Genomic DNA, 12,728 nt, shown 5'->3' on the forward strand with positions numbered 1-12,728 from the left:
TTATAAGAAGTAATCTTTAAATTGATCTTTTGCTGTGTAATAGATGGCTTTATGAAATTGTTGCTAAAAGTTGCTAAGTTGGATAGTTCCTATTAGATCCTTATCACTACCCCTTCCTGCACTCAATCCTTTTTACAGCACTATGGGACTTTTTAGGTAACTGTTGCTTAGACTAGAGCAGCAACACAACAGTGAAGCAATGTAATAAAAAAAAGTGGGCTTCTGCAAATCTGTTTGGTAGCTAGTTTTTGGTGTTTGTCCTGCTTTAGCTGGTAGCAGATTGATGTCTGGGTCAGCGTAAAGCCTGTGATAAGGGCTAAAAGCAGAAAACAAACTGTAAATGTCACTGGATTGATAAAGAGAAAGAGAGCAACGTTTATCAGGCCTGTTGTGTCTGTGCACACTTTTCTGTGTTAGTGATAAAGTCAGCTTTATCAAGTTTATATTGTGTAGACTCACAAGAACGCATGCTTTTTAGTTTCTTTGTCTCCCTGAGTGTCAGAGTCGCTGAAGTTTATCGAGGTCAGACCTTTTCGTCCTCTCCGATCTGCACTGATTTTGTGTTGCAGTGAAGCTTGCACAGTTGATCCACTCTAATCCAAAAGCTTTGTTTACACAGTTTTGTACCTACATGTCTGAAATATAAAAGGGAAAAAAAGTCTCTACATGTCTGAAAATCTCGAGAGATCTTCCTGTCTGCTTTCGAGAGATGTGAGTGTCACTACAGTTTGATGTAGCCTTGTTGCAACCACCGTAAGCTGAAATTCTTCACAAAAAATTATTTTACCGTGTATATAGTATACTATCACAAAATATATAACAACAATTATACCCCAAGATTTAAAAAAAAAAACTATAATTAGCTACTAAAATGTATATCACTTTTTGTTTTATTCATTCAAGTGTTTAACAATGTGCTCAATTGCTCACTCTAATATGTGTCTTATGTGTATTTAATTAATATTTATGAATGCTTGCATACATTTGTAAAACATGTATACTTATGCATGTGTGTGTGGCCTCAATCTCGTTAGTGGTCTTTGTCACTATTTAATCTGTGGCCTACCTCCTTTCGGTCTATTGTGCCTATATCTCCAGTGCATAAAGGCCTATGGACCCGTGGGGGAGGGGGCTGTTTGGAGGAGAAGAAAGGTTAAGATAAAGTTGCTTTGAACAAATTCGCTCTTTGATCAGGTGGTTCACTGGTGAAAGGCCTTTTTTCCACAAGTCAGTTGTGAGAGGAGAGATGGATAAACGTATTGTTCTGTTTCATCTCCCTTCTGTCTTCCTTTATCCTCTTTCACACTGCTGTGTAGTCCCTGCCTCTTTTGTTATGGAGAGTGACTGTGTGGAGTCGTGAAAGAAAGGCCAAACACATATGTGCACACAATGACTTAAAAGTAATGTGTTAGAATGCTTAGTGTAATTGGAAATGCCGAGAAACATCAGGAATGCAACTGAAAGGAAAACTTTTCCTGTCTCCTCTGCTTCCTTTAATTCATAGAAGTAAGAGCGTTTAATAAGCCAAAATGCTTGAATGTTTGTTGCTTTTAAAGTGTTTTTTGTCACTACAAGATAAATACTTTGCATTTTTGACTTCTGAGCAGCCAAAACAAGCAACTCAAACAAGCTGTGTTCAAACACGGAACATGTAAAACTGGTATAAATGAGAGGTTTTGGCCAATTTTCCTAAAAAGAAATAAAATAACAGACTTCGAGACAAGCCAATTGATTTCCTGCAGTCTAACCTGTTTTCCCCCCCTTTTATCATCATGAAAATATCTTCAGGGCAGACGTGGAGCTGTAGCAACCAGCTAAATGGTACAAAACACACAGATGCACAGCAACTATGTATAGGGGGGTCTTTTGAAAGCAGGGCTATTGTTATAAGAAGGGGCAGGACAGCCAAACACAGATTGGCGAATGGGACTTTAATACATGTTGCCATGGACACATTTATAGCTAGTCCAGTCACACACACTCAACACAACATGTACATAGCAGCGTCTAACATACTCACTTACTGATATTTTTCCCAATGTCCACCTGGTGCTGGAAAATCTCTTTTCTTATCTTATTTCCTGTTAGAATTTCAACTTACACAGCACGTCAGGAGGTGCTTTCTAAACACACATTCACTGTCAGACCGTGTTCTTTTTAGCCAATCACTCCATTAAGCCAGAACACAAACATTCCCACTACACTGGGCTGTTGTCTAGGCGATGATGCTGAGAGAGAAGCTACATGTTCTGACTGGTTAGTCATCTGTGCTTCATTGAAGTAAAAAAAAAAAGAACAGGTGTCATCTACTCCAGCAGTTTAGTTCTAGTGATGCCGATGCCAGTCTGTACAGTTATGATTGATCTGTATCAGCGCTTATGATGAGCAGATTGGTAACAAGTAAATTAATAACTACATATAAGATTTGTATAACTACAGATGTTGGGGAAATCTTTTTGTTTCGCATGTCGGAAAGAAATAAAACAAAAATAAAAAGGTATCAATCTTAAAAATTGTTTACTGGCTGGGCTCTAATTTTGTGACAATGTTATCACGTTAAAGGTAGTGTAATTCTTGGCTGCTTAAGCTTAAACAAAGGGTGATATGTTAATGTATTTTATGCATATGCTGTGTTTAATATGTTGAGAATTCCTAATTCGCAGTGAAGACTGCAACCTATTATTTTAGTCTTTGTATTTCCTTCTTCAGAAATTTCACTGATAGCAGTTTTGAGTACAAAGGAGGTGTTTATTTCTGGCATTTAAAACAGTAAACAGCCAAAGTGTGCTAAAAGCAGAGTTACTAATGATTTAAACGGTACAAAAATAAAAAAAGCTGGACACTAGGTTTTGATTTAAGCTCGTGAATGGGTGAAAACAGGATACGTGATTATGTGAAACTCCTGCATGTCAGCAGTAAATCGGATGTATAAAAAAGTCGCATGAGTCTTCAACTCCTTGTTATCTTGTTATTTTACAGATAGCACAAGCACCCAAGATTCCCTCACAGGCCGATGACTTATACCTGGATGACACAGGCTCAGGAGGTTACTACCCTGAAGATGATGATGACTTTAACTCAGGGTCTGGCTCAGGTAAGACATTTTCGCACATGCTGACGGAGTTGGGTGAAGACGCTCACTTACAGTCTTAGCAAGTAATCTCTCAGAGGCATGATGACATCCATTCTCCCGTCCACTGCTTGTAACTTTTCTGAGCTCTGAGTTGTTTTGTTAGTTTTTTTTATTAACCAGCAGACTTGAGCTGTGTCATAATTTCTTCCCCCCTCTTCTCTTTCTTTAATCACCTTCCTTTCTCGCCTTTGTCTATTCTTTGTTCGCTGCCTCTCTCTCACTCGATTTTAAATTAAGATTGCCTTGTCACTGAGACTGCTGTGGGCAAGTGTGCAAATTTTACGTGTCTTTTTTATTAGTTCTTTGCTCTGCTCGCCTTAAGCACCTTTATAACACTCATTCCTTGGTCAAAAGTAACTCTATTTTTGAAGAGAGTTGTATAAATCCACAGAGAAAAGGTCAGAGTAGGTAAAAGGAGCGCAGACTGTGATCAATAACCCATTCAATACTGTACAGAGTGTATATCCTATTATTCTGCTCTGCCACTCTATGTTCTATTGGAGATTAAAACCGCAAATACATTAAAATGAATTCCACCAGTGTGAAATTAAGCAAGACAAAGTGTGTAATTCCAGACATACTGATATAATGTAAATCCATATTTTACCTCTTTGCACCCACATATCATAATCTTTACATTTTATTCTGTATTATAACATCCAGTGAAACTAACTTCCCATTAAGGATGCAGCAGGAATTACACTGACCAGATATGCGTGTTTCTTCTAGGTGGTGGTGAAGAAGCGATAGAGGAATCAGTGACTGTCACTATGGTTTATATCGAGCCCAGTGTAGGACAACCTACCCAGGATTCCACAAAAGATTTCACCCCGAGAATGGACACAGACCCGGTTAGAGAAAAATCCGGGAAGAGCATACCAAGGAAACCATTCACAACAAAGGTAAGATGTCACTTATGTCTGTGCCATAGAACTTTTATAGCACCAGACAAGAGTTTAGACGATAATGTTGCAGTTGGCCTCAAAGTGGGTGGGATTGGCAGCTGTGGTACAGGTGGGAAGGTGGGCCGTATACCAATCAGAGGCTCAGTGGATCGCTTCCCAGCTCCAACTGTCCATGTTTTGAAGTATCCTTGGGCAACTGAATCCCGAGTTGTCCCCAATGCAACATTAGAGTGTGAGTATGTGTTTGAGTGTTAGATAGAAGTGCTTAGGTGTAGATAAGAGCATTCTATGAAAGTGTGTATGGTGGGGTGAATGAGACTTTGAGTGATCAAAGTTGAGTGGAAAGGTGTGTCATTTACTACTCCCATTGTTTTAACTCACTTTGCTAAGCTAAATGCCGTTTGGGTGTTTAATTATAGCTTCAAGACATGCTCCTCAAGTACTTGCAAGGAAGCAGAAAAGATTATAGCCCTAAAAATGAGCTATTCCTTCAAGGAGACATTAAATGATTAAATGTCTTAAGTGTTTGTATCTGTTGGGATACACAGAAACACCACCAGGGATGCTGCTGGTGGAAAATTCTTGCTATGAGCTCAATTTTTTTTTCTAAGCAGCTATATTTTATAATGCCACTTTGTGACTCAGTCATTTGTAATCACGGTGGCTCATCTGTAACTGTCATGACTCAACAGAGAGTAACACAGTACCTCAGTATGTCTTTAGCTGACCCAGTATGCCATGAAATCCTCTATAATACCAGGAGCTGCGAGGTTGCTTTCAGGATAAAGATCAAGTGCTCATGTCAGATCTCACTGTTTTTGCCCCATTGCAAATTATGGAGGATTACATCTCTCTTGGACATAAGCACATATTCTGGAAGCATCCTAGATTTCATTTCTGTGTTGCACTCTTACTGTAACATGCTGGATACTACATCTGTTTGGGATTAGTCGTCAAGGTCTCAACTCCCTAAGCCTACCTGGACATGTTCCATTTTTTCCCTCTTGCCACTGTCCTGTCTTAGGCCAAACGTGCTGGCTCACTTCCATTTTGGCACCTTGCACACTTCTTACTGTTGTTTGAAAAAATACATGGGCCCAAATAGTTTGCCTAGTTTTCTAGATGCTTAAAAAAAACCTTGGGGTCACTGGCTCAGTTTTTGTTGCCTACTTTTCCAGGGGATTCCACTAATCTCTTTGGAATATCTGGATTTGTTACATTTTCATCTTTATTCAGCATTTTTAGATTTCACTGGCCAGATTACATTTTAGCCCCGCCTCAATTTTTGAGTAGACAGCCGTACTAAAAATTTGTTTTTCCTCTAAAAGGTAACTATTTGGGAAAATGCACACATTAGTTAGATGACCTCTCATGTGTCTGAGCTAATACTAAAGCAACAGCTAGTTAGTGAAGCTTAATATACAGCATAGACTGATTACCAGACGCTACAATAACATGTGCTTACCTCTGAAATCGTATATTTTCCTAGAAGCTTTGCCAACACTGTAAGGTTTCAAGGAATCAGAAATTGTACACACAAACCCTTAACTATCAGTTTTTCTCTTAAGCAAGATAAAATAATTTGCTTGGTCCTCCAGCTGTTTCCATTCTTTATGTGAAGCTAAGCTAAATGGGTGCTGGCTTTAATTTCATAATAAAAAATATTGGACATGTTTGAGCTTTTTATCAGTCTTTTTCATTTATCAAAAGTTCAAAGCAGGAAACAAAAAAGTTCCAAAAATATTAAACACATTCTTTACATCTGGGAATGAAACCTCAAATGGATTTGGCCATCATGCCAAGAAAAACATATGTACCCACATCCTCTAAAAGCAAAAAAGGACTATAGGTGGATGGAATGTGAAAGTTAGCAGTAAATAAGCTTGCCCTTAATTTTTCAGCTTCTTTTTTTAAAAAATCAACAACTTTCTTTTGGCTCTTCCCCCACCTTGTCTTCGCCCAGGCACCAGTGCCAGATACAGAGGACACGCAGAGGACTAGCACGACTAGCACCCCCGGCTCACCTCCAAATCCCGTTGAGGTCCACACTGAAAACCTCTTCCAGAGGACGGAGGTGTTGGCAGGTATGTGTCGTAGTATGCCAGAGCAGACACCAAACCAAATATACAGTGCTGTGCAAAAGTCTTGAGTCTTTCTTTTTATTTTGCTTCCAAGGAGACAGACTTTTTTGGTTTGGGGGTGGGGGGAGTTTTCTCAAGTGGTCTTGAGAAATAGTTCTTAAGGTTTTCTGATGGTCTTTCAAAGCTTGTATTTGAACATTGGCTGCTTTGTGTGTCACTTTAAGCCCAGTGCTTGTATGTGACCATTTTCAGAGGAATGTTTTTTGTTGTTAAGCCACTTAACACTGACCTATGAGTCCTTCAAGTATAGAAAGGGGACCTAACTTGAGGGATGAAGCAGTGTTGTTTCCACACAACAGACAACTTAGTAAAGAATCACTTTTAAATTGTATCTTGAGGCAGAGCATCGTTTGTTCCTATTTTGTTACTTGAATCTACAAAAACTGTCAAAGATAATACATTTTGACATGCATAAAATAGTATTTTTGCGCAATCAAAGTGATTCCCAAAGAGCTTTTATGTTAGTTCAAAACCATACCTGCATAGGAAGACACAATGGGACACAATTAGTCGTGGATTGGCCTCCACAGAGTTCAACCTTAACATTATTGAAGTAGTATGGGATCATGATGACAAAGAATGGAACAAAGGGCAGCTAACATCCAAAGAAGAGCTTTGAATGTCCTACAAGAAGCCTGGAGAACTATTCCTGAGGACTGCTCAAAGAAATTAATGCAACGCTTACCTAAGAGAGTTCAGGCTGTGTCAAAGAGTAAAAGTTGCTGGAACAAATACTGATTTTTGTTTATTCAAGCTCATTAGAATTGTAAAACCTTGACTTAAATTTCAGAGAGTAGGATTATATAGTATTCATATTTGTTTCAGTGTTTTTGATGTGCCAATTTGTTAAGTCTAGGAAAACAAGATACCTATTTTCCCAAAGTGTTTGTTCAAACGTTCCTCAACATCATTATGTTCTTTCATGTGTTTAAGTAGTCATTTATCTTTCCATCCCCTCAGCCTTCCTTCATAATATGTTACGTGAGCATATTTTCAACAAACAATCTCTGAAATCTCAGTAATATTATCCCTGAAGTCTCTCACCTGAACCAGAATAGCTGCTTCATAAATGTTCCTCTGTGGGACCTTGCAGAGTTCAGACCATCGTGGATGTTTCAAGTGTGTGTTACTCGGTTTGAATACATAAAAGAGGATGGAAAGGAATATTTCTGACTCAAAACCGCCGAGCTCTCTGATGCTGTATCTATCTCCATGTGTGTCTGAGGGAAACCTTGATTGGCACCTACTTTGCTGCGATATCCATCTGGTGTTGGCAAAATGCAGAAACAACATCAACAAGGACAAATAAGGACAGCCTCAAAGACTTTTCCTTTCATTTCCCTCCCACTGATCAACTCACTTCATCTTTTGGCATATTGCTCTTGGATCGTGATAGGAAAAAATATTATTGCATGCAGTCTTTGGATAAAGTCTGAGAAAATTGAAATATACCTGGTCCTCTCCCCACTTCCCACCCCTGCAAAAACCCACCATCTTTTGCTCTCTTCTCCACCTCTTCTCTTCCTCTGGATTATATTCATTACTTTTCGTTCCCCTTGTGACTTCTATAAAAAAATAATTGCCCATAATGTAATTTTCACAATTCTCTCTGTATTGCATTACTGCTTCTTGGAGCTCGGCAGTTGGGTGTGTAGCAGGGTCTTTACCCCTGAGAGAGCAGGGCTAGTCAACAAGTGGAAACCTAAGGTGCAGCAGAGGGCAGATTGTAGCACCAGGAGAGACCCTAAATAGATTTAGGAGCTATAAAGGAACCTCATGCAGGCATAATTGAAAGGGAGGGATTTCAGGGTGGGTGGATTTCATTCAGAGTCCCCTTATGGTAGCCTGCTATTAGCCCACTGGTGCACTGCACAGTGTGTCCTCCACAGAAAGTCTAACTTCTAGTATCTCTAAACTGCATTTCACTATCCTGAATGGATATTTCTGAGACATCTTCCAGATCAGCACGTATTTAATGTATAATACAGGATGGCTGCTGAAAATGTGAATTCATCAGATGGTGGAAAAATTTGTTTCAAGCTTAAAAAATGAAAAGCAGTCACAAAAAACATGATGTAGTATAACAGCGAAACATCCTGTACCTAGTTCAAAACCAGAAAACACCAATGGCAAAGGAGTCTGAGAAAACAGGTCAAAGCCCGACCAGCACATTTTGTCTTTATCAGTCACAGTCATGGTGGCGACTCAGAGGAAGGCTTCCTTATGCTACATACATCAATAAATTTGCTCAAGAAATTCCTACTCATGGAAGGCACTGTCTTATACTCACTTTAAGAAAGAGACTGCTTTCTTTGTTGGGATACATAATCACATCCTGCAATTTTTCAGTATCGTAGCTGCTAAGAAATACCTCTCCCAAATAGTCTAGACAAATTTCTAAGCTATCTCTGCTATCTTTATATATCTTTCAATATTAATACAATACAGTAATACAAGTAATGCAATTAGTACAAGACGGTAGTAATACAAAACAATGCAATTTCTAGTGAAGTTGCAGTGCAATTTTTGGTTCTTTTGGATTTGGTCTGAGGCTTGCTGCTAAAAAGAGGTAAAAGGATTAGCAGTGGCTAACAAAGTTGAAGGCAATGGAACCAAAAAAAAAGTGGCTGGCAATATTATAATAGAATAGAGGTATACTTAATAAAATACAACTAATAAGTTTGCCACTGATATACTTAATAAAGTGGTTGCTGGTGTGCCTAAAAGTACCTAGGTAGGTAAACTGACCGGCCGTTTTAAATTTCACAACATTAACATTGTACCAAAAGAATACTGGATTAGGGGGAGGGTGTGTATGTAAACTGCATTCTGGCTCGGTGTCTGAGTTGCTCAGTTCAGACGCAGGATCGAGTTAAAGCCTTACCGTCCCATTTGGTGTTAATGACCTGTTTTTGTTTGCTTTCCCTCGCTGTATTTATTTGCCTGACTTTTGATGATCTAGCCAATGCCACAGGCTTTTTCCTGTAAAACCTCAATCGGCAGTCACTGAACGGAATATAAACCTTGCTGAACCAACAGCAGTCGGGGCCAACAGGACTGTGCACTAATCAAGGATTGGCGCTCGAATATCCTGCTAACGTAACGCTAAATTTTAAGCTCAGCAACATATTGAAAGAGGTGAAATTAAACGTTAAGAAACTCTTCGACTCTGTATCTCCTGAGACAAGTTGCAGTTTTTTTTCCATTGACGTGAAGTAACCGCATTAGTCTGAGCAATCATTCGTGAGGGTTGTTGCCTGGTTTCAACACATTTAAGCCATCAATTTTCATCATTGCTGTTGAATTGCATTCATGCTGAAATTTGCTGCAGCAGTTCCAGAAACAGCTGTTAAAGCAAACAGTTGTGTAACTGACTGCATATGATCGAGACACAATTAATCTTAAAACGTATTATTTTGGACATAGTTAAGGTGTTATTACACACACAAACACACACACACACACACACACACACACACACACGACATTGATTTGAACTTCCAGCATTGATATTCACTCTCCATTCCTGTCTTTGCCTCTCTCAGCTGTTATTGCAGGTGGTGTTATTGGCTTCCTGTTTGCCATCTTCCTCATCCTCCTCCTGGTGTACCGCATGAGGAAGAAGGATGAGGGCAGCTATGACTTGGGAGAGAGAAAACCCTCCGGCGCAGCCTATCAGAAGGCTCCAACCAAGGAGTTTTATGCATAAAACCCGCTCTCCCCTCACCAGTTAAACAAAATCACGAAGGACTGTCAACAGCACAGTCCAATAACAGAAAACCTGCTTAAACATGAGAAACAACAAAATGTTTTAAAGTTGATTAAGGTAAAATAGGAAAGCTTTTGCGTAGAGTAATGTAATTACGACCTTTTCTTTCTTCTTTTTTTTTTTTTGAAATGAAAACCAAGCATTTCTCATTTAAGGCATCTGACTATATTTAAACATTTTGTGTATTATTTGAAAAGGCTGAAAAAAAATTAAAACAGGATGTGTAAAGATGAGGCAACTGACCGCTTCTGTTTTCTGTCAGAGGAGCTGTTTTTCGTCACTGACTACTTTTAACTGTAGCAGTATGTTATTTGTAAAGGAAAAAAAAAATTAAAAGTGGAAATAATTGAATATAATTATTCTGTATCAAACCTACTTTCTTTTTTTTTCTGTTTTTGTCCTAGCATGTCTGATGTTGATCTCTAAAAGGTGTATTACGTTAATTTATCTTTTTCTCTGATGTTTAAAAAAAATGCCTTTGTAGTTTTAATGAAGCTCTTTGGTCTTCATATTAACGCTGTTAACGGTCAATGTAAATGTTCTCCCTTCAGGTTACAATGTTTATTATTTGCTCTCACATCAGTTTTTTGGTCAGTGTGAGCGTTTCATCATGTCTTGTTTATTTGTATGTTCTGCTCTCGCTGTAGTCTCTTTTCTCTTTTTTTTCCAAACGCAGGAATTCGTCTTTAAAAGAAGAAAAACATGTCAGGGCTCAAGGAAATCCACAAACCTCTCTTCTTCTTCTTCTCTATTTAATTCATTCTCTTTCCATTTTGTACATTCACTGCTTTTGCTTTTCACTGTTGTTGTCCAGCTGTGCGTGCGTGCGGGGGGGAGTATTACCTCTCCGTGGCTTCTTGTGTTTTTGGCCCATAGTCCCCCCCCTTTTCTCCTCCTCCTCCTTGATGGGTCCCTCAAGTTTACTGACTGCACCCAAATTCTGCTAGCAGACTTTAACCTTTGCATTTCCTCTCTGTCTTTCTGTTTTCCCCCAAATCACCTCACTCGTACCTTCTTTATAAACAGAGTACAGCCAGTTGAGCTGTCAGTCCTCCCCCTCCCTGGTTGCCTGGTGTCATTGTCTGTGTCCCATTGTAGGTACTTTAGGCCCAAAGATTTACTCAGTGAAGGCGAGCTACTTCTTGGACACGAGGCTGGGGCCCAATCCTCACATGCAGTGCACATACTTAAGCAGAAGACCTTTGAGAAACCCAGTTTCTGATTCATAGATACATAAGGCTGCACAGAATATGTAAAACAGTGTTATATCGGAATAGTCTTTGACAAGACACCCATGTTGAGGGCTATTTTTTTTTCCTTTGGTCAGTCCTTACATTTCTAAAGAGCTTTCTCTGAGAGGTGAGGTTGTTTAGCAGGTTTAAAAACTAAAGAAGTTGTTTTGATGCCATTTTACATCTCAAAATCAAGTGTTTTAAAACGCCACATGTTGGCTGCTGTAGGATGGCCATGTAGCTACATCAAATAAAAACGGAGGTTATGGTCACATGACGGCAAGTCATAGTTGTCTTTTCCTTTTAATGATACATCTGCATTAACTTGCTCTTAAGAGACATTTATTTGTCAGGCAGGTTTGTGAAGTTGCCTTTTTTTTCTTTTTCTTTTAGATGTACAGTAATGTGAAGTAGATGTAGTATTGTCTAAACTTCTAACACCACCCCCACATGCAGCTGTTCATCCCTCTACCTCTCCATTCCTTGTGTTTCTCTCTTCTTCTTTCAGTCTCTCTGTGATCCTTTTTGTTGTCTGCTTCCTTTGTCTTTTGTTGTAATAGGACCTAAGTTACTGAACTATACTGAAAAACCCAAAGACTCAAAGTATTTTACTTCCCATACCTACTCCCCTACATCGTGGCCACATCGTGTCATTTCCTCATCTTCTTTGTCTTCTTTCTTTTTCTTTTACCTCCCCTTTTTATTAGAGACCTGACCTTTGAGTCCAATTACTTATTAGTATAAGAAAATAAATATAAATATATATATATATAAATGTATATTCACAAATGTTTTAAACCTTCAAAGTGCCTACCATTTGGAAATGTACTTGCTCAACGGGAGCACGTGTCGGGTGTGTACACAGAGGAGGGGTGTAAGCGACTTGACTGGCGTTCTGTGAGCATGGATGACTGTAATGGTAACTTTTTTTTAGTCTTACAAAAGCTGACAGTATTGTACCTATAAGTTGAAACAACACTACTGAATAAACATTGTGGCCTAATATCCAACTGCTTTTGCCGTCGTCTTTTAAAATTCCATTTCCTCTTGAATCTGTTGGTTGTAAGAATTTTCAAATCGATAGTAGCAACTCCTCACAGGCAATTAGGCGTTTTTGCTGTTTGTTACCGAGTGATTTTTGGTTTCAGGCAATTTACTCGGCTTTTCAAATATGACAGTTTAGTGGGTTTTTCTGTCTCAAATGATAGTAGATTCAATATCTTATTAGACAAACAAATTTTAAGGGCGTCACGTCACGTGACCTCTGAAAATTATCAGCTTTTTTCTTGACTATATTTTTTATTGAGTAAGATTCACTCTATGGACAAAAGTACAAGGTCTCCTAAACATTAGACCTCTAGAAGCTGCTTGGCCATGGAAACTCGTGTGCCGGGAACTTCGTTGCATAACTATCATGCTGATGATGACAGAGATGGTTCTGATCTGCTCAGGGCTGAGTTGCTGTCCTTCCTAAATGCTTCCACTTTGGAAAAAATTACAGTTAATCATGGAATATCTAAGAGCAAAGAAATTTCACAAATTCACCAA

At 38.9% G+C, this 12,728-nt stretch overlaps 1 protein-coding gene across 1 annotated transcript in view; it reads left to right on the top strand.

The window, feature by feature from the left end:
• sdc2 (syndecan 2) overlaps positions 1 to 12,185 on the top strand; it is a 46,357-nt gene extending 34,172 nt beyond the window's left edge. The window contains exons 2-5 of the mRNA XM_086279051.1: positions 2,980 to 3,094; positions 3,863 to 4,035; positions 6,002 to 6,122; positions 9,725 to 12,185. Of these exons, the coding sequence (XP_086135177.1) occupies positions 2,980 to 3,094; positions 3,863 to 4,035; positions 6,002 to 6,122; positions 9,725 to 9,888 (573 nt within the window). The 3' untranslated portion in view covers positions 9,889 to 12,185. The remainder of the gene's footprint in view (positions 1 to 2,979; positions 3,095 to 3,862; positions 4,036 to 6,001; positions 6,123 to 9,724) is intronic.
• Positions 12,186 to 12,728: the final 543 nt, after the last annotated feature.

The sequence above is a fragment of the Aulonocara sp. 'chitande type north' Nkhata Bay genome, linkage group LG22 (genome assembly GCF_057382095.1).
Source record: "Aulonocara sp. 'chitande type north' Nkhata Bay isolate Kocher_YH1m ecotype deep benthic linkage group LG22, A_spYH_male_GT1.1, whole genome shotgun sequence".
Taxonomy (NCBI): domain Eukaryota; kingdom Metazoa; phylum Chordata; class Actinopteri; order Cichliformes; family Cichlidae; genus Aulonocara; species Aulonocara sp. 'chitande type north' Nkhata Bay.